Here is a 24132-nt window from a genome sequence, read left to right as displayed (position 1 = left end):
CAGTGATTACTTTATGGTGTGAGTTTTCTTTATCCAAGAACATGATCTGTTTTTTTTTAATGCGTATAAGATTCTGTGATTTTCTTCATTAAAGTTTATTATTTACTGTTTAATTTATTCCTAGGTACTTTATTTTTTATACCAGTTGCAAATTGTGTCATTTTAAAAATTACTTTTTGAGGCCCCTGGAAAGCTCAGTTGGTTGAGCAACTGCCTTTGGCTCAGGTCATGATCCTGGAGTCCCAGGATCTAGTTCCACATCAGGCTCCCTGCTCAGCAGGGAGTCTGCTTCTCCTGCTGACCTCTCTCCTCTCATGCTCTCTCTTTCTCTCAAATAAATAAATACAATCTTTAAAAAAAATAAAAATAAAAATTACTTTCTGTGTTTGTTGCTGGCATATTGAGGTACTGTTCTTTTATGTATTGTTTATTTTTGCAATTTATTAACTCTTACAAGCTTAATAACTAGTCTACAGATTTTTTTGAGTTTCTTAAGTAGCAGTCATCTGTGAATAACGATGGTTTTGTTTGTTTCAGATTCTTACACCTTTTTTATTCTTTGCCTTGTTCTGTTGGGTTGTTTTCTTATTGTTAATTTTAAGAGTTTCTTTTATATTTTGGATAGCAGTTTTTACCAGGTAAGTTTTTTGCAAATATTTTCTCCTAGTCTGTGGCTTGACTTCTTATTCTCTTGACATTGTCTTTAGCAGAGCAGAAGTTTCTAATTTCAGTGAAGTCTAGCTTATCAGTAATTTCCTTTGTGCATCATGCCTTCGGTGGTTTATTTATTTATTTATTTTTCAGTGGTATATTTAACAAATGATTGCTATACCCATGGTCATCTAGGTTTTCTCCTTATATTATCTTCTAGGAGTTTTATAGTTTTGAGTTTTACTGTTCTGTGCTCCATTTTGAGTTAATTTTTATGAAGAATATAAGGTCACTACGTCTAGATTCATTTTTTTCCTGTGGATGCCATTTGTTCCAGCCCCATTTGTTGAGGAGCTGTCTTTGCTTCATTGTACTGCCTCTGCTTCTTTGTCAAAAATCAACCGAATATATTTGTCGGGGTCTCTTTCTGGGCTCTCTCTTCTGTTCCGCTGATCTATTTGTCTTTCACCAATACCATCCTGTCTTGATGACTGCAATTTCATATAAGTCTTGAGGTCAGGTAGCCTCAGTCCTCCAACTTTGTTCTTCCCCCTCAGTATTGTATTGTTTTTTGTGGGTCTTTTGCATCTCCATAGAAACTTTAAAATCATTTTATTGGTATCCATAAGGTAACTCACTGGGGTTTTGATTGGGATTGCATTGAATCTATAGATCAAGTTGGGAAGAACTGATAGCTTAACAATATTGAGTCATTCTACCTGTGAACATGGACTATCCGTTTATTTAGTTTTCATTTTTGGTTCTTCTTTATTCATCAGCGTTTTGTAGTGTCCCTCACATAGATCTCCACCTATTTCGTTAGATTATACCTAAGTATTTCATTTTAGGGGGTGCTGATGTAAATGGTAGTTGTGTTTTTTAATCTCATATTCCACTTGTTTATTGTTGGTACATAGGAAAGCAGTTGGCTTTTGTATAACAGCCTTGTATCCTGCAACCTTTATGTAACCACTTGTTATTTCTGGGAGTTTTCTGCCAACTTATTTGGATTTTTCTAGATAGATGATCATGTCATCTACTAACAAAGACAATTTTAGGTTTTTCTTCCCAGTCTATGTACTTGTATTTCCTTTTCTCATCTGATTACATTAGCAAGGATTTCTAATACAGTATTGGAAAGGATTGATGAGAGGGGACATCCTTACCTTGTACGTGATCTTAATGGAAAAGCTTTGAGTTTCTCACCATTAAGAATAATGTAGCATATAAGGTGTTGGGGGCCTGAAGTAAAGCACCCAGAGTGGAGAGGGGGGTTTCATATGGGATATGGTGTACAAGAAGACTAAATGGAAATTGGTGACTGATTCTTTTTCTGTTCCTAACTCTGCCTAACACCAAAACTTTGGTTTTCACTGTAGAATCACCTGTATCTCTCAAGTTCGCATAGATGTGTAGTAGAAAGAGTACAGGCTTTGGCTCCAGAAGACCTGAATTTGAATCTTTTATTTATCACTGGCCCGTGCCTTTGGGCTAGTTCCTAAGCTTCAGTGTCCTTATAAATGGACACAGTGAAGGGCTGTCTTAAGGACCAGGGTGCATGGGCAGTGCTTCCTCATGCTATGCACACTCTGGCTGCTGCTGCCCTATCTTGCTCCGCATTAAGAGATTGCATTGTTAGTGAGAGACCCACCATGACTGGCCGTCATGGCCAAACTGTTTTTCTTCCTATCAAACTCTCTCTCCCTGTCTTCTCTGTTTGGTGTCGTGATATCGTTTCACCAGGCAACTAAGTTACAGACTTGGAGTTGTCTTTACCTCTTCTCCTTGTTTCCTAGTCATGCTGAACTTGGCCCTCACCTCTTTGCATGTGCTGCGCTTTACCCAGAATGCTCATTCTACCCCAACCCCCTTCTCCCTGGACTTACCTAGTTGAGAGGTCTGAGCCGATTTCCGCAGTTAATCCCTCCTGACTCTGAGAGAGCACCTCGTCTGTCCCTGTGTTGCAACGTGACTGTATTGTTTCATAACTATTTGTGTGTCTGTGTGTCTTTACCACCAGCACCCTTGCTTCCATGTCCAGAACTTTGTCTGGTTGTATCCTCAGAAGACTACACACAGTATAGACTGATAAAAGTTTACTGAATTAGGGGCGCCTGGGTGGCTCAGTGGGTTAAAGCCTCTGCCTTCGGCTCAGGTCATGATCTCAGGGTCCTGGGATCGAGCCCTGCGTCGGGCTCTCTGCTTAGCGGGGAGCCTGCTTCCCTCTCTCTCTGCCTGCCTCTCTGCCTACTTGTGATCTCTCTCTCTCTGTCAAATAAATAAAATCTTAAAAAAAAAAAAAGTTTACTGAATTAGGGAAACTTGAATCTAGAGAGTTCAATCTCTGGAATCCACTACTGCCTATACTCTCACCCATGTGAGAATTATTTGTTTAAAGACTTTATTGAGAGAGAGAGCACGCGTGCATGAGTGGGGGAGGGGCAGAGCAAGGGGGACAGCAGGGAGTGAGGAGCCTGATGCAGATCCTGGGTCTGGATCTCAGACCCAGGACTCTGAGATCATGACCTGAGCTGAAGTCAGACGCCTAACCCACTGAGCCACCCATGTGCCCCTCTGTGAAAATTTAGAATGGCAAGTGCTTCATCCTAAAACCCTAAGCCCAAGTTGCTACATTTTATTCTAAGGAGAGATTGGCTGGGTTCCAAGCTGAACATAAAAGTCTGTAGTTCAAGATACATCAACAGAAGCATAAAGTGAGTAAGCAGAGTGCCTGTGAGGAGGTACAGGTCTTCACCGTAAGATGTTGATGCTATAGGAACTTTTTTTATTTTAGACTTTTTTTTTTTTTTTTTTCTGAGAGAGCACGAGCTGAGGGGAGGGGCAGAGGGAGAGGGACAAGCAGACTCTTCGCTGAGCAGGGAGCCCAATGCGGTGCTCAATCCCAGGACCCCAGGATCATGACCCAAGCTGAAGGCAGACACTTAACCAACTAAGTCACCCAGGCATCCCCTATACAATCTCTCTCTTTTTTTTTTTTTTTTTTTTGGAGAGGAAGAGAATGGGCATCTTCAGTGGATGCAAGGACCACTGGGGATCTAAGAACTTGTGTAATCAAAGTTTCCTGGATCCTCTGCTTTGACGTTAAGCAGCACTAAAAAATTGGTAACAGAGGAACCAAGTCCCGAGCCACCGCCGCCACCACCATCATTGCCTGAGAGAGCCTGAGATAAAGTAGATGGCTGTTTGTTTGGGGCCTGGGTGTGAGGTGTGCAGTGGCTCTGCCCTGATTCCTGTGCTGGGAGGCAGCGTGAATGTGATCCTGTGGTTTAGAAGTTCTCTCTTACCCCTTCAGTCACTGGCGCTGGCGTCATTACTGCTTCACCCAGCCGCACGTTTCCAGGAACATTGTTCTGTTGATCATTTGTAGGGCTTGTGGGGACCTTCTTGAGTGGGATTACCTCTGCCAAGTTTGGCATCTGGGATAAAGACGTAGGTCCTGTTGGATGGATTAGTAGAATTAAATGTGTGCTTAGTGAGAGTAGAGGAAGTAGATCACGACAGTACAAACGGGTTGTCTTAAAGAAGACGAGCATCTTCTCAGGGTCTTGGCTGCATTCCACTGAGGTCATAACCTTGTTCTTTCCCACATCGTCAGTTGCTTAGTTGAATGAGTGATTGTTTCTTGCTGCACAGGGTGGTGCTGGGTTCTGGTCTGGCATCTTCTGTGTCCCTTTTCAAGGAAGATTTCATAGCTGTGTATTCTTCTGAGAGGCAGTTGAGAACAGAATTTCGGGGAAACGTGATGGTCCAAGAGGAGACAGGAAGTAGGAGGGAGAAAGGGGTTATAGTGTAATGTAATCTCTGCTTTCACTTGTAGGCCACTGCTGAGACTCAAGAGAAGGAAATCCTCATCACCCATTTGCAGGAGAAGGTCTTGTCCTTGGAGAAGAGACTAGAGCAGAACTTATCAGGAGAAGAACACGTGCAAGAACTGCTGAAAGAGGTAACTTGGGACAGGCGCTCTCTTGGGACAGCCGCTGCTGGGGAGGGGGTGGGAATCCTGGAGGTTTCCTACAGTCCTAGAGCCACAGAGCCAGAAGGGCCACAAGCAGCTGGGAGAGACGAGCACTCCCTCTAACTTCTGATTGTCCTGCTTACAGCAAAAACAGTCACCTGTGTGTGCCACGTTTTCCTCAGCAAAAGGAGAGCTTCATTCAGAGGTGCTCAGGAATGAGTGGCATCACCCACCTGGTGATTTATGCCACTTGGGCTGTCTTATCTTAGCACCCCGTTCTCTTCCACACGCGGTTTCCAGTGGCTGCCTGCCAGTCATCACTGTTTGCCTATGGCGTGAGCAAGAGTCGCCTTCGGCAGTGAGGAGACCCCCCCTTTCCTGAGCGAGGCTGTTGAGTAGACTGGCCTTTTCCCCAGTGGTGTAGGTGAACTTGCTTTCTTATCAGGCCTGAGCCCATTCTCTGCCCATATTCTGTTCCTCCTCCTCTTTGTATCCAAGTGACTGACCTCACCGTGACAAAGGTGACAAAGCCAAGGCCTTGGGCCTAGATTAGATCCTCACTGTCTTCCTTTCAGCTAAACATCTCCATCTCCACTGCTAGTGTCGTACTTCAGGGCTTCCAGCAACTCTGGGCTAGTCCCGAGCAGGGTCTCCAGACTGGCCTACGCAGCCGCAGTCTCCTCCCTCACCCCTGAGGCAGTCTTCCGCGCCCACTGCGCCCACTGCCAAGCTGCTGTTCCTGGCCGCCTCGCTCCCTTAACCTTCTTCTGCAGCTCCCCTGCAGCCTACAGTGTGTCTAGCTTGGGTTTGGGGTGTAAATTGATTTCTAGAATCAGACTACCTAGGTTTGTATCTCGTATCTTATACTTACTAATTGGTGACTTAGAGCAAGTAACTCAATCTTTGTTTTCTCCTCTGTGAAATAGGGTGGATAATTGTACCAAACAATAGAATTGTTAGGATTCAAGGAGTTACAATATGTGAAGTGTGTGGAATGAAACTCTAAAACGTAGTAGGTAGGGTCTCTGTGTATTTCAGCTCTTAATATCATGGTCCTTAGTATTGGGCCATCGTCATTACTACAAAGCTTAGTGTGCACAGGAGGTACCTGGGCACTTTGTGTAGAGTCTATTCCTGCTGCCAGGAATCCCGTTTTCAGTAGGCCGGATGTTAGACCTCAAGGTTAACAACCACCTGCCTCCCTCACCAAGGTAATCTAACCTTGTCCAGTGTGTGGACAACCCCACTTTAAAAAATATTGCCTACCGAATTAAATTCAGACTCTTTTCTGCAGCATTAAAAGGTTCCCATGATCTGCCCCTTTGCCTGACTTTCTGGTCTTACTTCTTGACCTGAATCCACTATTGCTGTAGCTTTTTGCAGGTTGTAGCTCCCCGAGTGTCCCGGGCTGTTTCACGACTCCACTGATCATGACTCTGCCCGGTGCTCCCATCCACCCACCCCAGGCCGCCTGGGAATTAGGAAGCCACCCACTTTCCTGAGGCAGTGAGTGGCCTGCTCTAGGCATTTTCACAGGCACTAATTGCACTCTCTTAATTTTTTTGTTAGTCTTTGCCTCAGGCTCAAGGTCAAAGGAGTATGTCAGATTTATCTATGTGTACTTCATGATATGTGAATTTTTATCTCAGCTGTTATTTTTAATGCCTTTGTGTCCCCTGTGCCTCGAACAAATCACAGTCTATAGTAGACATCAACAAGCATTCAGTGGAAAAATGACTGTTTTCATTTACTCGTCTTTCAACTTACAGAAAACTGTTGCTGAGCAGAATTTGGAGGATGCCAGACAGCAGCTCTTGGCAGCCGGAAGCAGCCAGGCCAAGGCCATTGACGTCCTGGAGACTCGGGTACTGACCTCACTCGCAGGGATTTCTGGGTCTGGGTGGGAGCTTGGTTGGACATCACTGGGGGAGAATCCACTGAGCTCAGAGGTTTTCTTTGGAAGGGACTGTTTTGGCTCTTAATTTCCGCAGGCCCGTGTTACCTTCCTTCTTGCCTCATCGGCACCATGGTTCCACATAGCATCTCTTGCTTCTTCCCTTCTATCCTCGTTCCCTTCCCTCCCACTGGAACCCATTCTGATGGAGTTGATACAGATCCCTGTGTGTGGGGTTACCGTAAAGTGGGCGGCCTTGCTGTGTGCGCACATATGCAAGTTATGTAAGCGCTGCGGTGCTACGCACACAGTCCCCTTCACCCACTCCGCTGGGTCCGTGTCCACGTCATTGTGCTCGCTGCTCTACCTGGTGGCTATCTACCAGATGCCGGACATCCACCTTGCCGCAGCTGCCGCCCCTCTCCCCACAGGCTCCACTGCACCCAGCAGCCTTGTCCCTGTCACCTCCAGGACAGAGAATGTATATGACCTAATGGGACTAAGTAGGACAAGAACATTCCTGCAGGGGCTGCCCCATGCTCTACTCCCCCAGAGCGCATGCGGGGTTCTGCATCTGCATGGCTGCCTCGTCCAGCCATTTGTTTGTTTGTTTGCCAGTGGGTGAGGGTGAAGTGGTGGAAGGGGTAAGGGATCTTAAGATCCTTGTTCTTACGAACGAGGTGGGGCCTCCTCGTTCATAAGGGCCCTGATCCCATCATGTGGACTCCACCCTCATGACCTAAGCGCCTCCAGAGGCCCCACCTCCTGTTACTGTCACATCGTCTCTTCCCGCCTTAGGATTTCCACATGAATATGGGGGCACGCAAACACTCAGACCAGAGCAAATACTTAGCTCATTTTTAAAATCTTATCTCCTGATAAATATGCCTGAAGCTCTGTATTTCTCAGTACAGCTTGCTTTATTAGAATTCAGTTCTGTTTCTGAATATCTGTCTTTTTATTGCAATAAAATAAACATGACATAAAAGTTACCATTTCAGCCATTTCTAGGGTACAACTCAGTGGCATGAAGCACATTCACACTGTTGTGTAACCATCACCGCCATCATCTCCAGAACGTATTCATCTTCTCAAACTGAAATTCTGTCCCCATTAAATACTGACTTCCCACTTTCTCCCACCCCCAGCCTGGGCAACCACCATTCTACTTTCTATCCCTATAAATTTGACTACTCTAGTAATCTCATATTAGCGGAATCATGCAGTATGTGACCTTTTGTGTCTGGCTGATTTCACTTGACATATGTTTTCAAGGTTCATTCATGTTGTAGCATGTGTCTGAATTTCATTCCTTTTTAAGGCTGAATAAGCCCTTTTTTTAAATTTAATTAAATGCCACACCACACATGGGGCTCAAACTCATGACCCCGAGATCATGAGTCATATGCTGTACCACTGAGCCAGTCAGGTGCCCCAGGGCTGAATAAGTTTTTTTTTTTAAAAAGCTTTCATTCCTTCATATGTACCATGTTTTGTTTATCCCTTCATTTGTCATTTTTTTTAAGATTTTGTTTATTTATTTGACACAGAGAGAGAGCTCACAAGTAGTCAGAGAGGCAGGCAGAGAGAGAGGGGGAAGCAAGCTCCCTGCTGAGCAGAGAGCCCGATGTGGGGCTCGATCGCAGGACCCTGAGATCATGACCTGAGCCAAAGGCAGACGCTTAACCTACTGAGCCACCCAGGTGCCCCCAAACCCATCATTTGTCAATGGTTTTTGGGTTATTTCCACCTTCTGGCTACTGTGAATAATAAATATTAGCGTAGTGCTATGAACAAGATTTTTGTGTGAGCTTTTACTTTCATTTCTCTTGGGTTTATACCCAGGAATGGAATTGCCAGGTCATATTATAACTCTGTGCTTAATCTCTGGAGGACCTGAATCTTTCTTGAGTGCTTCCTCCAAGTTGAGATTTGGGTAGCTGCTTTCTGAACCCAGGACTTTAAAAAACTAGGCTTCAGTTCTGGCTCTACCACTAATAAAATTCGTGATCCTGGATGAGTAACATTACCGTCCTCCTCTGTGGAAATACAGCGTTCTCTGGGGGTTGCTTCAGCTCAGTCTTCCATGTGAATGTTTATGAGGAACCATGAGACCTGAAAGTATCCTTCCCTCATTCGGTACCTACTTCCCCTTGACAAAGCTGCAATTTCCCTTGTGTTTATGTTTTAATAATAAACTTCCTCAAGGTCAGACCTTATTCAACAAACAAGAGGACTTTACCAGGGAGATGGGCAAAGGTGGCTCGAACCCGATCAGAATGCCCCGTTGGAGAGCCACATCCAGCGGGGTGGACCGGGTGTGGTCCTGTCTGCGGGACGGCCGCCCGCCCCACTGCCAAGTCAGACGGGCTGATGTCTGTGGAATGAGTGAAAGTTTGTGCCACGAGCAGTCATCCCACTTCCGGGAATGTGTCCTAAGGAAGTGGCTCAAACCAGGTCACCGAATGTTGGGTGAGGACGTTCACTAATGTGTCGTCTCAGATGGGCAAGCGGGAACCGCCGTGGGGCCAGCACCGGCGGCCGTGGTTTAGTGGATTGTGAGGTGTCCTTGAGACAAACGATCTAAGTTCGGAAGAACACGTGGGAACGCAGAAGGAACCTTGAGTGAGGAGGAAAAATGCATAGTTTTCCTAGAGTTGTGTACAGAGTTGTTTAAAAAAAAAAAGTTAAAAAAATGCACCAGAGGAAAAGACGTTAGACTGGTGGCATTGCAGAATGGTAGATGTATCGGTGTCTTTTTTCTAACTTAAAATTTTTCTATAATGTACCCGTTTTACGATGTAAATGGATTTGATTTTTTAAAGCCATTTGTTAACCACACTTCAGCTTCTTTTGAATGAAAGAAGGCTCCTCTTCCCCCTCAGGTGAAGGAACTCGAGCAGAGCTTGCTGGCATCAGAGGAGAAGCTGAAGCACAGCGGGGATGTCGCGGCGGCCCAGGAGGCTCGGATTCAGGAGCTCGTAAGTGGTTCTGGGCCCCCAGGGCTTGCCCTTTACGCCTTTGCCGCTGCCCCAGCTCGCTCCGCCGAGGTATCTGGACCCAACTCTCCATACAGTCGTGGCGCTGGATGTGAGCAGGTGGGCAGTGCGCGTGGGGTGAGTCAGGACCTGCTGGCGGAGCCCGGTTACCCCAGGAGGTAGAGCCTGATTCCCCTCTGACGGCTGGCCGGAGGACCCAGCCTCTGTCTGGGGCTGTTAGAGGGGTGGCTCGCAGCCAGGGCTGCAGAGAACGGGTCCCGGCTCTGGGAAGAACGTGGCAAGGGCTTGGCCAGCCGTCGCAGCCCCACGTGGGGTGTTGGGTTAGAAACTAGAGAGCTAGAGAAGTATTTACTGCGTGTTTGCCATTCCAGCCACTGTGCTGAGTATCCTGCCCATGTTTCACTCAGTCCTTGCTGTAGACCTGAGGGCTACGTGCAGTTGGCCTCATTCTCTAGAGGATGCTGGTTCGGAAAAACTGGATCAATAACCCAGTGGTCGTGGTGGTGTCCCAGCTAGTAAATGGCAAAACCCTCACTTTCTTAGGTCAAAGCTCTTGTTCACCATCGCTGTATTATACAGATGGTCCCTAATTTATGATGGTTTAGCTCTGTGATTTTTCGACTTTATGAGTGCAAAATCAGTATGGCTTCAGTAGAAACTTGTACTTAAATTTTGAAGTTTAAGCTTCTCCTGGGCTAACGATGGGCAGTCCAGTACTCTCCCTCAGTGCCTGCCAGTGGCAGGGAGCCCCGTCTCCTAGGCTGCCACACGATCACAGGGTAAACAACCAGTTCTGTACCTGTACAGCCTTTCTGTTTTTCACTCTGAGAACAGCATTCACCAAATTACATGAGCTATTCAACACTTCAGGATAAAATAAGCTTTGCCCAGCTGTAGGCTAATGTAAGTGTTCTGAGAAATTTAAAAAAAAAAATTTTTTTTAAGATTTTATGTTTAAATAATCTCTCCACCCAGTGTGGAGCTCAGACTGAGAACCCAAGATCGAGCCACATGCAGTGAGTGACTGAGCCAGCCGGCGCCCCTGTTCTGAGCATTTAACGTAGGCTAGGCTAAGCTGTGATGCTTGTTTTGACTTCATATTTTCAACTTAACAATGGGATTATTGGGCCGCAACCCCATCATAAGTTGAAGAAGATCTACACCGCCTCCCCAGGAAAACCCTCAGTCGTCAAAGTGAGCACCAAGTAGGGTGAAGGAAGGCTGTGTCTTCAGACTGGCTGGTGCCCTAAGGTGTTCCCCCAGCCCCGAGACCAGCCCCAGATGTCAGCTTCTGAACAGGCCAGGGGCAGTAGACAGAGCTGCAGGTGGGGACCTCAGCAGCACCCAGACCAGAGATCAGAAGGAGAGTTGTTTCTACTGGACACCCATCTTTGGATCGCTGAGGGAGAGAAGGGGTTCCTCGCCATCCCCATGGGTGCCTGTCCTCCCCCTGCATAGGCCGCCGCAAACAGAGAGAGCGGCCTGGCGCAGCAGCAGGTGCTGGCTCGGGAGCGGCAGGGCACGGAGCGCATCCGCACGCTGGAGGCCCAGCTCGCTGCCCTGGAGAGAGCGCGGGCGGCTGAACAGACGGCCGCGGAGCAAGAGGTGGTGAGTGGGGAGGAGGGTGAGGCCCGGCTGGGAGCGCCGGCTTCCTGCGTGCTGGGCAGCCAGGGCATTGACGGGAGAACAACCCCCCCTCTGAACGAGGGAACCACTTTTTGGAGCCATTTTCATCTTTCTAGCAAGGCACCTGCTCATGAGATTGGCTGTAAAAAGGCTGCTTTTTCTCAAACCCCAAACAGATGGCTTTGCTTTTCTTCGGGGCGGCGCAGGGACTTGCTGGCATTTCCTGAGCAGCCCCTTCAGCTTCTTCCCACTGTGTCTCCGCAGTGTTCTGGTTCCTCTAGCGTGGTCTCGCCCTCTCTCTGGTCCCCTCCCTGTTCCCCATCTTCCGGGTCAGGTGCCATGTTTCTTCTTGTGAGGCCTGTGTCGGCCGGTTCCTCCTGACCCTGCCCCATTCTTGTCCCCCGCCCCTGCAGTGACACACAGGGTGGGGGTGCATTTTAAAAAGGCCCCATGGGGCACCTGGGTGGCTCAGTGGGTTAAAGCCTCTGCCTTCGGCTCAGGTCATGATCCCAGGGTCCTGGGATCGAGCCCCACATCGGGCTCTCTGCTCGGCAGGGAGCCTGCTTCCTCCCTCCCTCTCTCTCTGCCTGCCTCTCTGTCTGCTTGTGATCTCTGTCTGTCAAATAAATAAATAAATAAATCTTTTTTAAAAAATAAATAAAAATAAAAAAATAAAAAGGCTCCGTGTCTGTAGGACGGTGCCCTGGGGAAATAGGGTAAAGCCTTTTCTTCTCACACATGCTTTTCTCAATTTGCAGACACATCTGGAGCAAGAAAACGCAGCCCTCAAAGAAAGTAAGAATGAATGTGAACGTTCTTTACAACACCACCAGCTTGAGCTGAAGAAGCTAAAGGTATTTATCTGGTGGCGCCAGCGTGTCACGGCAGTGGCCCGTCTTTTACACGTGTGTTTGGGGCAGCCCAGGGAACGTTCTGTACTCCAAGTGGAGAGGGCGTGAACTAGCATTTGTTCAACAGTTCTCTTAGACGTTTGCTGGAAATTGTCACCTCATTAATTCCTCTCAGTGATCCAGGATGGTAGGAAGAATTAGGCTCATTTAGTACTTAATGTCATTTGAGGCTCTGAGGAGAAGTAATTTGTCCAAGTTCCATGGTTAGTTCCAAGCGATGCTGGTCTGACTTCACTCAGCCCGCTCCACCTCTGGGTCACCATCCACACAGCCTGAAAGTCATGCCGTCAGCACCAGTGTCATTGAGCTTTCCCGTGGGACCAGGGAAGCACGGGCTCAAGTGGTCGTAAGGATCTTACCCGTTTCTGTCAGAGGCCGTTTGTAGAGATGAAGGGACAGTCTGCTGGACTGTCCCTTTCCCTCCTGAGAACTTGGCGCTTTCATCAGACCTCACCCGCGTCTCTGCCTGGACATAGCTGGATGCCAAGGAAAGAGAGTTTCTGCTGCTTCCGTAGAGGCCTCCAGGCTCCTCTGTCCCCTTTCAAAGGAGCCCTTAGATGATGGATCATCGCAGTGCTTGCCCAACTTGGTCATGACCCAGGGATCTTGGGGGACTTTTGGCAGAGGCCTTCTCAGAACATCCCCCGCTGCAAGCCTGCATGAAATCCGCGTTCAGAACAGTCTCGACTGGGTGAGGCCGCTGCTCGGGCGGAGGTGCCAAACCGTGGGAAGCCTGTGCCTTGGGGTCCGAGCTGTTTCCATATGTTCCTTCAGCAGACATTGCAGTACGGGTAGTAACCACTCTAGGTGCTGGGATAGGAGCAAAACAGGCAGAACTTTACCCCTGTGGAGCCTGTAACTGGAGACGGCAGCTAAGCAGTGGTCCTGGATGCTGGGAAAGTAAAGCAGAGTGAGGGGCAGAGTAGGGAGGAGGAGACTCTTGTAAACCGGGGGGTTAGGGAGGGCTACAGTGGTATTTGAGCACAAGCCCTGAGTCATGCGGTGTGCACGTTTGGGAAGGGAATAGTCCAGACCGAAGAAATAGCAAATAGAAAATCTCTGAGGCAGAAAAAAGCTTAGTTTGTTCCAAGAACAGCACAAAGGTCAGTGTGGCTGCCGCTCAGTGGGCTGGGGGAGAGCAAGATGAGAGCAGGCAGGCAGGGAAGTAGTTGCAAGGGTTAAGCAAAATGCTGGAAGAAGTTTCGTGCGGCGTTTCGTTCTGTTTGGTTTTGGTGAGCAGCAGAGTTTATTGAGCGACGATACGAAGCTCCTGAAGAGGGATGGGGCCTGAGAGGGTTGAGGGAGACGTTTTGTATTAAAACAATTACTCTGGCTCTTTGTAGAAAAATGTTCTGGAAAGGAAGCAAGTAGAGAAGGAGGAAGACCTGTTAGGAGGTTCAGATATTAAATCACTTACTATGTTTAAGGGCATAAAGGACAAAATTGAAAATTTCAGCAGAGATTTGGATGTTATTCTAAAAGACAGTAGTGTTTAAGGAGAAACAAATTAGAACATCAGAGCCAGAGAATGTAGAGCTGGAACGAAGAACGTGGTAGACCAAAAGGGCACACGGAAGCTTTCGGAGGTAATGAGTATTTTCACGGTTTTTATTGTGGTGATGGCTTCACCCGAACTCACCACATTGTGCAGTGTGGTGTTAGTTATATTTCAGGAAAGTGATTTTAAAAAATAATACGTTTAAAAAAATATATTTAAGAGCCAATTAGAACTCGAGAGAATTAGTGAAGTGGAAAGAAGGACAGAGAGAAACACAGAAAAGGCATGATAAAAGACAGGATCCTGGGAGGTGCCTGAGCCCAGGTCAGTGGGAGTTCAGAAGGGAATGCACAGGTGAGACTGAAGCAGTTATTTTTTTTTAAAGATTTTATTTAGTATTTAAAAAGATTTAATTTTTTTTAAGATTTTATTTATTTATTTGACAGACAAAGATCACAAGTAGGCAAAGAGGCAGGCAGGGAGAGAGGAGGAAGCAGGCTCCCTGCTAAGCAGAGAGCCTGATGCGGAGCTCGATCCCAGGACCCTGAGATCATGACCTGAGCCGAAGGCAGAGGCTTTAACCCACTGAGCCACCCAGGCACCCCAGGATAAATTTTAAAATCTATACCTAGACACAGCGTACAGTAGAACTAGAAAAACCAATAAAACAGAAACAAGGAATTAGTCACCAACAGATTTGCACTAAAGGAAGTGCTAGAGAGCATCGTTCAAGTTAAGGAAGATTCTAGATAGACACGGGTAAGATGTAAGGCAGTAAGAAAGAATGAGGAGTAATGATCATTGCAACTAATGTACACAAGAAGAAACAGAAAATCTGTCCTGCAGTGTGTCCATCATGGTCCAGTCAGGGGAAAGAACCATACCGGTTATTTGAGAATTTATGTTCTCATGTAAGGTTTTCACAGAAACAGTTACAAGCTATCACAAACGTAGCCACTGCAAGAATGGCTACAACTTAGGGAACAAAGCAAAGAAGGTGGAATTATGGGGTTGCCTGGGTGGCTCAGTGGGTTAAGCCTCTGCCTTCAGCTCAGGTCACAGTCTCAGAATCCTGGGATCGAGCCCCACATCAGGCTCTGTGCTCAGCGGGGAGCCTGCTTCCCCCCAACGTCCCCCTGCTGCTCTCTGCCTGCCTCTCTGCCCACTTGTGATCTCTGTCAAATAAATAAATAAAATCTTCAAAAAAAGAGGTGGAATTATTAGGAATTAAGACAAAGAGCCCCACAGATCTGACACACAGACCTCTGAGCGAGGGACGCTGTTCAGTGGGTGCCTAGTGTGTGTCGGGGGAACAAGGCAGAGAATGAACTCAGCCCCACTCTTGGGAAAAACCTGCTGCCTCAGGACAAAATTGCTTCTGCCCCCGTGAAGCATCCTGGCTCACAGAAACCGAAGCTGACGGGGGCGGGGGGGGGGGGGGGGGCAGGTCTTTTGCTCCATGCCTGTGCCTTCCAGGCTCCCTCGAGCTCCTCCTGTTGGCGGAGACTCATATGGAACCAGCTCGATGAGCAGAAATGGGGTTTGCTGAGTCCCAGGCATAGTAGGGCAAAGCAGAATATAAAAGGGGGAGCGAGGAGCGAGGTCGGTAGGCAGTAACTTGAAAAGCCAGCGCACACACACAGGTCGTTAGGAAGTGTGGTTCATTTTCACACGCTTGGGGAATGTTCTCAATATCTTAGATTTCTAGTTAATACCATTATAGTCAGACAACACACACACTGGTTTCAGTTCTTTGATACTTATTGAGGCTTGTTTTATGACCCAGCCTGTCGTCTGTCTGGGAACTATTTCAGCGCCCTGCGGCTGTGGGGAAAGCGTTCTCTAAGTGCCCCTTAGATCAAGTTGGGTGAAAGTATTGTCCAAATCTCTGTGTTTTCTGATTTTTCTTTTTTGTTTTCCTGTTGCATCAGTTAGTAAGGGTGGCGTGCGGATTCTTGCAGCTATGATCACGGATTTGTCTCTTTTTCTCTTTCATTCTGCCGATCTCTGCTTCAGGTGTTTGGAAGCACTATTTTTAGGTGCATACATATTTAGAATTCACTCAGGGAAGGCATTCCCAGGTGCAGAGAGCTGCTGGAGGCGGGGAGCCCGGTGACAGGCGCCACACTGAGCAGTGCCGAGGGCCTGAGTCCCACAGTCCTGGACCGGGTGTGGCTCTGTGGCCGCAGTGTGGACCTCACAGCCATGTGGCCCCTCACTGGCTGGTTCTTGAGGGAATCTAACTTCCTTTTTTTTTTTTTTTCTTTTTTTTAAACCGAACCTGTTCCCCCTTGCCTTCAAGAGGATTAGCCTGAGGGCCCAGTGTGACCTGAGGAGGAGTGCCCTGGACGGTGCCTGGCAGGGAGGGGCTTTGAGTCCAGTTCCCGCCCTCAGCTGCTTTCCTGGCCTTCCCTTGGTCGGCCTGCCAGCCCTCTCAGACATCGGCGGTCAGAGCTCCCCTCTGCCCCCACGGGCCAGGGTTTCAGAACTGCATCCCCTGCTTCAACAGAGCCACCCCTGATGAGGGATTTTGTCTGGGGGTGGGGCAGGGTCTCCCTCCTCTTGAATTCAGGCGCCCGTTCTTCTCGTCATTGCTAGAGATGGACTCAACGGAAGGTCAGTTCTAACAATTCCATGGTTGGATCCAGAACGCCCCTGGCCAGGAGGCTGGCCTCTCCCTCCACGAACCACCTTGTACCGGCATCCGTGGAAAGGGAAGTGTCCGTAGGGGAGATAAGTAGCTCATAGAACCAGAAAGACCTGTCCAACAGGAACCAGGGGGTGCGGGGCCTCAGGTCTCTTTTCTCCCTGTGTCATGCTGCTTCCTACCGTCAGTTACCCGAGCTGTTGGCCTTGCTTCTCCACGATGTCCACTGCGGCCGACAAATTGAGTGGACATCACCACAGCAGCTCCAAGCTGGTAACATGCCAGCTCCGGAAAGAGGGCTTCTCCCCTGAGGCTTCGCCTTATAAAAAAGGCATCTGATATAAAAAGGAACTTTGGTCCCTCTGAGGTGACAGAGCCACCCCTTGGACCGGTCAGTTTGGCCCAGGGCTGCAGTACTGGGATTGGCCAGGTCTGAACCACATGCTTATCTCGGTGGCCACAAGATGGGCGTATCGGTACCGGCAACCCTACCAGCACCACCTGGAACTGCAGGGTGGAAATGGGGAGGAGCAGCGATGAGGCTCTTACCCCCAGAAATGCAGTGATCCTGGGTTGACCGGAAAAACAGACTTCTCTGACCAGAACAAAGGCACCTGAGAAGTCTGGGGACTGAGCAGTGAGCCCGGCATCTGTTGCAGGAAATAGGACTGCTGTGTTTGTCAGGAGATAGTTCCTGTGCTCTGGGGAAGGCTGAGGAGGCAGCCCTGGTCCACGTAGGAAATATTCTGGGTGGCGGAGTCTGAGCTCAGGCAGATGCTGGCTTGCAACCCGGTTGTCCTGCTAGCTGTGGGACCGCAGGCACATGAACCTCGCAGAGCCTTTTTCTCTTCTATAAAATAGATAATTTTGATGAGTTTGTGGCATTTTGTCCTATTACAGTTCAGTAATTGCTTCTTATTTTTCCCCGTAATTGGGTTGCTCTAGTCCATTCAGTTGGGCTTAGGAGTCTTTCTTCTTGTCCTATGTTGATTTCATTAGACCAGTTCTTCTCTTCAGGTTCTTGGTCCCCTAACCTTGGCCCAGGAACTGATGGTTGACCCAGGGGATAACCAACCCCCCGCAGTGTGCCCATCTGCAGAGAGGCCGGTGGGTTGCCCAGCAGGACAGTTCCTGGAGGGATACAGAAGGCATTGCGGGGAGAGGGCAGCCCGGGCGCCTGGAGAAGCAAGACGAACGTTAATCTGGCCCTGTAAGACCATATCCTTGATGGGCTTCAGGTAGTGCGCAGCTAAAAACTGTGGAATGAGTTTTGAGACGCAATCTCCTACCTGTTTTCTGTATCGTAGGAAGAATGGAGCCAAAGAGAAATCGTGAGTGTGGCCATGGCTCAAGCCCTGGACGAAGTGCGGAAGCAGAGGGAGGAGCTCCAGCAGCAGGTAGCCCCTCCGGACGCGGGAGTGTGAGCCCTGGGGTGGGGTGTGCCAGCCTCAGTAGGACCAGCCTACCTCCCTGAGTCCAGGACGGGTGCTGGACCTAGGTCTCAGGAATGCCATCCACTGAATGATTCCCCTGAGGTCTCTCGAAAGGTAGGAGAAAAGTGTTATAAAGAAAGCCTCACCTCACAGTATAGGCATTTTTTGATTTTTGATGGTCAGTTATTGTTCTAAAGCTTACCTGGCGAAAAGCCATATCCGGGTACCTATTGGGCTCTAATTTTTTTTTTTAATTTTTTTAAAGATTTTATTTATTAGAGAGTACAAGTAGGCAGAGCAGCAGGCAGAGGCAGAGGGAGAGGGAGAAGTAGACTCCCTGCTGAGCAAGGAGCCCAATGCGGACCCTGGGATCATGACCCAAGCTGAAGGCAGCCGCTTAACCAACTGAGCCACCCAGGTGCCCCGTTATTGGGCTCTTAATTCTGTGAGGGGGCCATCACTGGCCGCAGGCCCCCAAGACTGTATAATACAGTTGAGCTGTCAGTGGGAAGGGTGGGAAATGCCTTCCTTTTCAGATAGACTCAGTGTCAGGTCCCAGACCTGGTAGTTAATGGGCCCTAAGCCTTCAGTAAGTCCTTAACAAATGTGAGTCTTACTTGCATCTGGAAAGACTTTAGGATAATTACACCTTTCAGGAGGTGTAACAAACCTGTGTGACAGGGTCACGTGTATCAAATGCCAGGCATGTGGCAGGCAGTCAGGACCCAGAAGGCCACATGTCCGGGAGGCCCAGCGTAGGCCAGGTGGGCAGTGAGGCCCCGGCCCCGCGCGTGCCCAGACTAGCAGAGCTGAGCTGGCAGGTGTTCCAGGCTGTGGACTGTAGGGAGGGATTCATGGGTAAGGGGAAAGTAGAGATTCCTTCTGGGGGAAACAGGGTGACTGCTGCCAACCTCGTCATGTTGGTCTTTCTGTCCAAGGCTGCTGACCTCACAGCTGTCATAGAGGAGAAGGAGCGGACTTTGCAGGAAAAAACTGAGGTGATTCTCCAGAAAGAGCAGGAGATTTTCCAGCTGAAGAAAGGTGAGGAGTTTTCCCCTGTTGAGCCTTCTGATCTGCTCCCACCCGGTGTCCCTGCCCGGAAGTGGCCTAGGCAGGAAGCGGCATGGAGTCACCTGGCTGACGGTGCCCCCCCACCCCGGGCCTAGGTCACGACTCTGCCCTGTCGCAGATGCACCAGCTGCAGAGTGAGCTGGAGGCCCTGCAGAGCCTGAGGGCGGAGGAGGCCGAAGCTGCTGCAGCGGACGATGTGCTGAGGCTGCCCAGCCCGGACCAGGGCTTGGTGCTGTCGGTGCCCGAGCCACACGTAAGTCCCCACCGGAGCCACGGGCCGGGCGTGGTGGCCACAGTGTGCGCTGCGGCAGGACAAATGGCTGACCGCTGCAGTTGGCCGTGAAGAGGCGGGAAGACGTCGGGGTTGGGGGGACGCGGGGGGTTGGAATTACAGGAATACACAGCTGGTGCTCACTAGCTCCGGGCTGTGGGGCAGGTCGCTGCCCTGTGCTCCAGCTTCCTGTCTTTAAAGTGGAGGTGCCGGGCGCCTGGGTGGCTCAGTGGGTTAGGGCCTCTGCCTTCGGCTCAGGTCATGATCTCAGTGTCCTGAGTGTTCTGGGATCGAGCCCCGCATCAGGCTCTCTGCTCAGCAGGGAGCCTGCTTCCCCCTCTCTCTCTGCCTGCCTCTCTGCCTGCTTGTGATCTCTGTCTGTCAAATGAATAAATAAAATATTTTTTAAAAATATATATAAAAAATAAATAAAGTGGAGGTGCTTAACTGACTGAGAGCTCGCGGGCGTTGAGGAGCCCATCAGATGTGGCAGCACGTGTCAGGGGTCAGGTGTTAGAGCACACTCTCGCGGGGAAAGCTGTTGTCCCTCTGGAAGGCATTGGACAGGATCGCCACGGTTCAGGTGTGCTTCCTGGCCAGCTGTCTGTTCGAGCTCATCAGTCCACACCTCTGGAACTTTCCCATGGACCTTCGGCTTAACTTGACCATTACCTTGTCCTGGCTCTCAACTTGCTGTCTAGGTAACCTCGAGGGCCACGGGGGGCCCTGTGTACCAGCTTCCAGCAGCAGAGGGAATCCCAAACGGCGAGGTGGGGGTCATGAACCTAGAGCAGCTACAGAAGGAAAAACAGGACTTGGAGCAGCAACTTCTGGAGAAAAATAAGGTGAGGGCGCTCTCTGGCTCAGCCGTTGATCTCCCTGCACTATCCCTGTATTTGTGCAGAAAACTGCCCAGTCCCTTTCTAGAGAGTTTGTGGATGCCCCGGGCACGTCCCGGGGGAGATCTCACCTCTTCAGCAGAAGGCCTTCTTCCTGGATTTCCGCCTGCACTGCCTTCCTTTCCCACCTCCCCCGACTTGCGATCACGTACAGTGTCGGAGCTCGAGCAGTAGTGACTTCAGATGTTCGCAGCCGCCTCTGCTGTCACCAATGGGTCCCATTGGACCAGACCCCTTACCTCCCACTTCCTTTCCACGGCCATGAAATGACCCAGTGAGGCCTGACTTCAAGTGGTTTTACTGGGGGGGGACGGGTGTTGGGGACAAAAGGAAAGTGTCCGTTAGCTGTCCTGAGCATTTCTGGTATTGGCAGAGGCTCTGCCAGCCTCTGCACCTGCGAGCGCGGGGTCTTGTTCCATCCTGCTTGCCAAGGGCCCTGGGAAGTCAAGTGTGCTGACTGCTCATTGCTCAGCCTCCAGTGTGTGATTGTGGGTATTTTTTTAGACCTTTATCAAAGGGAGAAAGTGCTCATTCCCTCTCCCTCTCTCTCGCACACACACGTTTAATCTTGGTATGAAATATCGAATACCGAAAAGCGAACAAACAGCATGTGCCCCCGGGCCCAGCCCTCAGACCCGCTCTGTAACAGCAGTCGGTCCCTTGCTGCACGCGCAGGCATCCGCAGCCTTCCCGCAAGCCCGGGTGCTCCCGGAACCCTGGATCGTTGCTGTACCTCTGCGGCGGTGTCTAAAAACATCTGAAAATTAAACCACCCAAAGCCAAACTTCAGACTCACCGAGCTGCCCGGCACCGGCTGCCACCCTTTAGCTCAGTGAGCGTGAAAGTAAAACTCGTGGTGTCGTTCTCAACCTGTGTCTCCTCCACGAGCAGCAGCCACACTGTTAGCCAGTCCTTGGGCTCTCCTTTCAAACTACACCCAAACTGAGCTGCTCCCCATACCCCCCACTGCTGCCACCCAAGGTCAGGTTTCCATGGTCTCTCCCCTCCAGGCTGGTGTTGGGCTTCTGACTGGTTTCCCTATCACCCCGCAATTCCATCCCTCTGATGACTTCCTCTATTAAAGCCTAGTCTTTGCAGTGGCCCACTAAGCCCTGTGCGGTTTGGCCCCTTAGTACTCCTTTACTGCACCCCTTCTGCCGTCCCCAGCACTCCCTCTCAGCTATACTGGCCTTGCCTTTCTGTGAATGTTAAGCACCCTCCTGCCTCAGGGCCTTTGCCCTTTCTGAGCCTTCTGTCTGGAAGATTTTTCCTGCGATTCCCTTACTTCCTTTATGGCGTCATTCTGTCGAGGCATCTTCCGCGCTACCCTTGACAGCCCTCGCCACCGGAAGAACCTCCTGTCCCCTTACCTCACTCTTTCTCTCCATGCTTCTTAATACCTTCTGATGTACTAAAATAAATACTGGTTATTGGCACTTTTCCCTCCTGAGAGCAGACGGTTTTCTTGTTTTCCTTATTGTTTTTTCCCAGCCTCCAGGTAGGTGTCTGCCACTAATAGTAGGGACTCAGTTGGTATTTGTTAGTTGAATTAGTTCATGAGCCAAAAGCCTAGAAAATAAGGTAACATAAAATAGCAAATGTACTTTGAAATGAGTGCCCAGGCTCTTGGTTAGCCAAGAGAATAACAGACTGAAACAGCACATTACCATTTATAAAATAGGGTGTTTGGAGCCATTTAATGTGCTTGACAGAAGCTGAGCCTCTCACAGAGCCGTCTCACTCTGTGCAGAGACTGTGGACATACCTCTGGAGAAAGCAGAGCTGACCACCGCTTTAAAAGTGGAGGCTCAGGGCGCCTCGGTGGCTCAGTGGGTTCAGTGACTGCCTTCGGTTCAGATCACGCAATCAAGTCCCACATTGGTCTCATAAATAACTAAAATCTTTAAAAAACAAAAAAAAAGTGGAGTCTCAGCCCCACTCTAAGACATGGGGCATTCCCCTAGAGTTACTATCACATTTAAAGTTAAAATTGAAGGGACACCTGACAGGTTTAGTTGGTGGACCATGTGACTGTTGATCTCAGGGTCGAGTTCAAGCCCCACATTGGGCATAGAACTTACCAAAAAAAAAAAAGGAAAACTGTGGAAAGGTGTGAAAACTGATAAATGAAAAACACTGTTCAAAATTCTAGCTACCGGGGTGCCTGGGTGGCTCAGTCAGTTAAGCATCTGCGTTGGGCCCAGGTCATGATCCCAGGGTGTTTGCTGCTCCCTCTGCCCCTCCCCCCAACTCATTGATTCTCTCTTTCCCTCTCTCTATCAAAAATAAATTTTTTAAAAAACAGAAACGAAATTCTAGCTACTCACCCCAAGATTGGTGACATAGACTAGAAATCCACAGGAAAAACTAATGTTGATGTTACAGTTGTGAGACTTGGGTTAACATTTTTTCTTGTATTGCTGATTATACAGTAAGTGCTTTCGTTGGGAAAACAGAGGTTAGCCTAGTGATCAGTGGAGTGTGTAACAAATTACACTTAAGGCTCAACACTAATTAAATTCACTAAAAAGAAAATTTAAAGAACAGATAAGGACAAAAAAACTATGATCTGTTACACTGTTAAAAATAAGCATAAAGGGCGCCTGGGTGGCTCAGTTGGTTAAGCGACTGCCTTCAGCTCAGGTCATGATCCTGGAGTCCCGGGATCGAGTCCCGCATCAGGCTCCCAGCTCCACGGGGAGTCTGCTTCTCCCTCTGACCTTCTCCTCGCTCATGCTCTCTCTCACTGTCTCTCTCTCTCTCAAATAAATAAATAAAATGATTAAAAAAAATAAGCATAAAAATTATATTTCAGGAGAGCAGTGATGTGGGATCATGGCACGGAATTATAATTCTGAAGAACAAAATGTTCTGGGGTGCCTGGGTGGCTCAGTGGGTTGGGCCTCTGCCTTCAGCTCAGGTCATGATCCCAGGGTCCTGGGATCGAGCCCCGCATCTGGCTCTCTGCTCGGCGGGGAGCCTGCTTCCTCCTGTCTCTCTGCCTGCCTCTCTGCCTACTTGTGATCTCTGTCAAATAAATAAATAAATAATCTTATTTAAAAAAAAAAAAAAAAAGAACAAAATGTTCTGTCCAGAGGGGTTTCCAGCTGCACTCCCTCCAGAGGCAGGCACCGGAAACCATCCGGTGGGCCGAGGCTCTGTGAGGAGGCTAGGGCAGCCCTGCAGCCTGAGTGGTCTGCAGAGGGGGTATGACAGTGGCCTTTGTGGGGCGTGGTGAGCATGTGCATGCAGAACAGCCGGGGAAGAGTCCCAGGCCTGCAGGTGTGTCTTGGGAGACAGGGCAGGGTCTTAGAACAGATACATGGGGCCCCAAGGCAGCAGCTGGCTGTTCTGTTGTCCTTTGCACTTGAAGAATGGCGACATGTGCATTTAACAAATGGTGTCTTATGGGGGCGGGGCTTTGTCTCAGACCATAAAGCAGATGCAGCAGAGGATGCTGGAACTCAGAAAGACTCTCCAGAAGGAACTGGTAAGTGCCCCTCTTCTACCTCATGCCTGTTGAAGCCCACCCATCCCCACTGATGGCAAGAGGCTTCTGGAAAGCCAGACGTTGGCTGGTGGGACAACGGCCCTGCCAGCTTGAACAGGCCTCTGCCGACTAGCTGTGGGACTGTGGGCAAGAGGTGTCCTGACCCGGGTAAGGGAAATGTCTGAACTTACCCTGATGACCTCTCCTTCATCAGCGGCCACCCCACCTGGAGGGGCCAAGCCTTCCTTGGGCCCAGAAGGCACTCCCTGCCCACGGGGGCCCTGTCATGCTGCCCTGCGCTGGGCCTGGTAAAGGAACGGCCCGTGGTCACCGCGTGGGCCCCAGGGATCTCCCAGGGGGTTTTCACACCTGACTCGGGGGTTCAGTGTAGCATCTTTCCTTTGGGTTTTCAGAAAATCAGACCCGACAACGAGCTCTTTGAAGTCCGGGACAAGCCTGGCCCTGAGATGCCAAACATGGCTCCTTCTGTCACGAACAACGCAGACCTGACTGATGCCCGCGAGATCAACTTTGAATACCTGAAGCACGTGGTTCTGAAATTCATGTCCTGTCGGGAATCTGAGGTAGAGGGCTTCTGAGTCGCCTGTGGGGTACGGAGTGCCCGGCTCATTGGTCCGAGCCTCGCGTGGCCTCCCCCAAGTCCGTTTCTTTCCTCCTCTCCCACATTCTGATTTGCCCGCCAGTGTGGATGGCTCGTGCTTTCTCCGGCGGGCCGTGACCGCTGACTGCAGCGCGCGCGGGGGGC

General features: G+C 49.5%; 1 protein-coding gene across 2 annotated transcripts in view; it reads left to right on the top strand.

Annotated features, from left to right (window-relative positions):
• LOC111145815 (golgin A1) overlaps positions 1 to 24132 on the top strand; it is a 46576-nt gene that overhangs the window by 19384 nt on the left and 3060 nt on the right. For both annotated transcript variants that reach the window (XM_022501063.1, XM_022501062.1), the window contains exons 11-21: positions 4490 to 4615; positions 6397 to 6492; positions 9407 to 9502; positions 10979 to 11128; positions 11905 to 12000; positions 17510 to 17599; positions 18574 to 18676; positions 18802 to 18959; positions 19679 to 19822; positions 23307 to 23366; positions 23780 to 23950. In XM_022501063.1, coding sequence (XP_022356771.1) covers positions 4490 to 4615; positions 6397 to 6492; positions 9407 to 9502; positions 10979 to 11128; positions 11905 to 12000; positions 17510 to 17599; positions 18574 to 18676; positions 18802 to 18959; positions 19679 to 19822; positions 23307 to 23366; positions 23780 to 23950 — 1290 coding nt within the window. The remainder of the gene's footprint in view (positions 1 to 4489; positions 4616 to 6396; positions 6493 to 9406; positions 9503 to 10978; positions 11129 to 11904; positions 12001 to 17509; positions 17600 to 18573; positions 18677 to 18801; positions 18960 to 19678; positions 19823 to 23306; positions 23367 to 23779; positions 23951 to 24132) is intronic.

Source organism: Enhydra lutris, unplaced genomic scaffold, assembly GCF_002288905.1.
Source record: "Enhydra lutris kenyoni isolate GAN:26980312 unplaced genomic scaffold, ASM228890v2 scaffoldscaffold13, whole genome shotgun sequence".
NCBI lineage: Eukaryota > Metazoa > Chordata > Mammalia > Carnivora > Mustelidae > Enhydra > Enhydra lutris.
The sequence above is the reverse complement of the archived record's forward strand: the minus strand, read 5'-3'. Positions and strand labels throughout refer to the sequence as shown.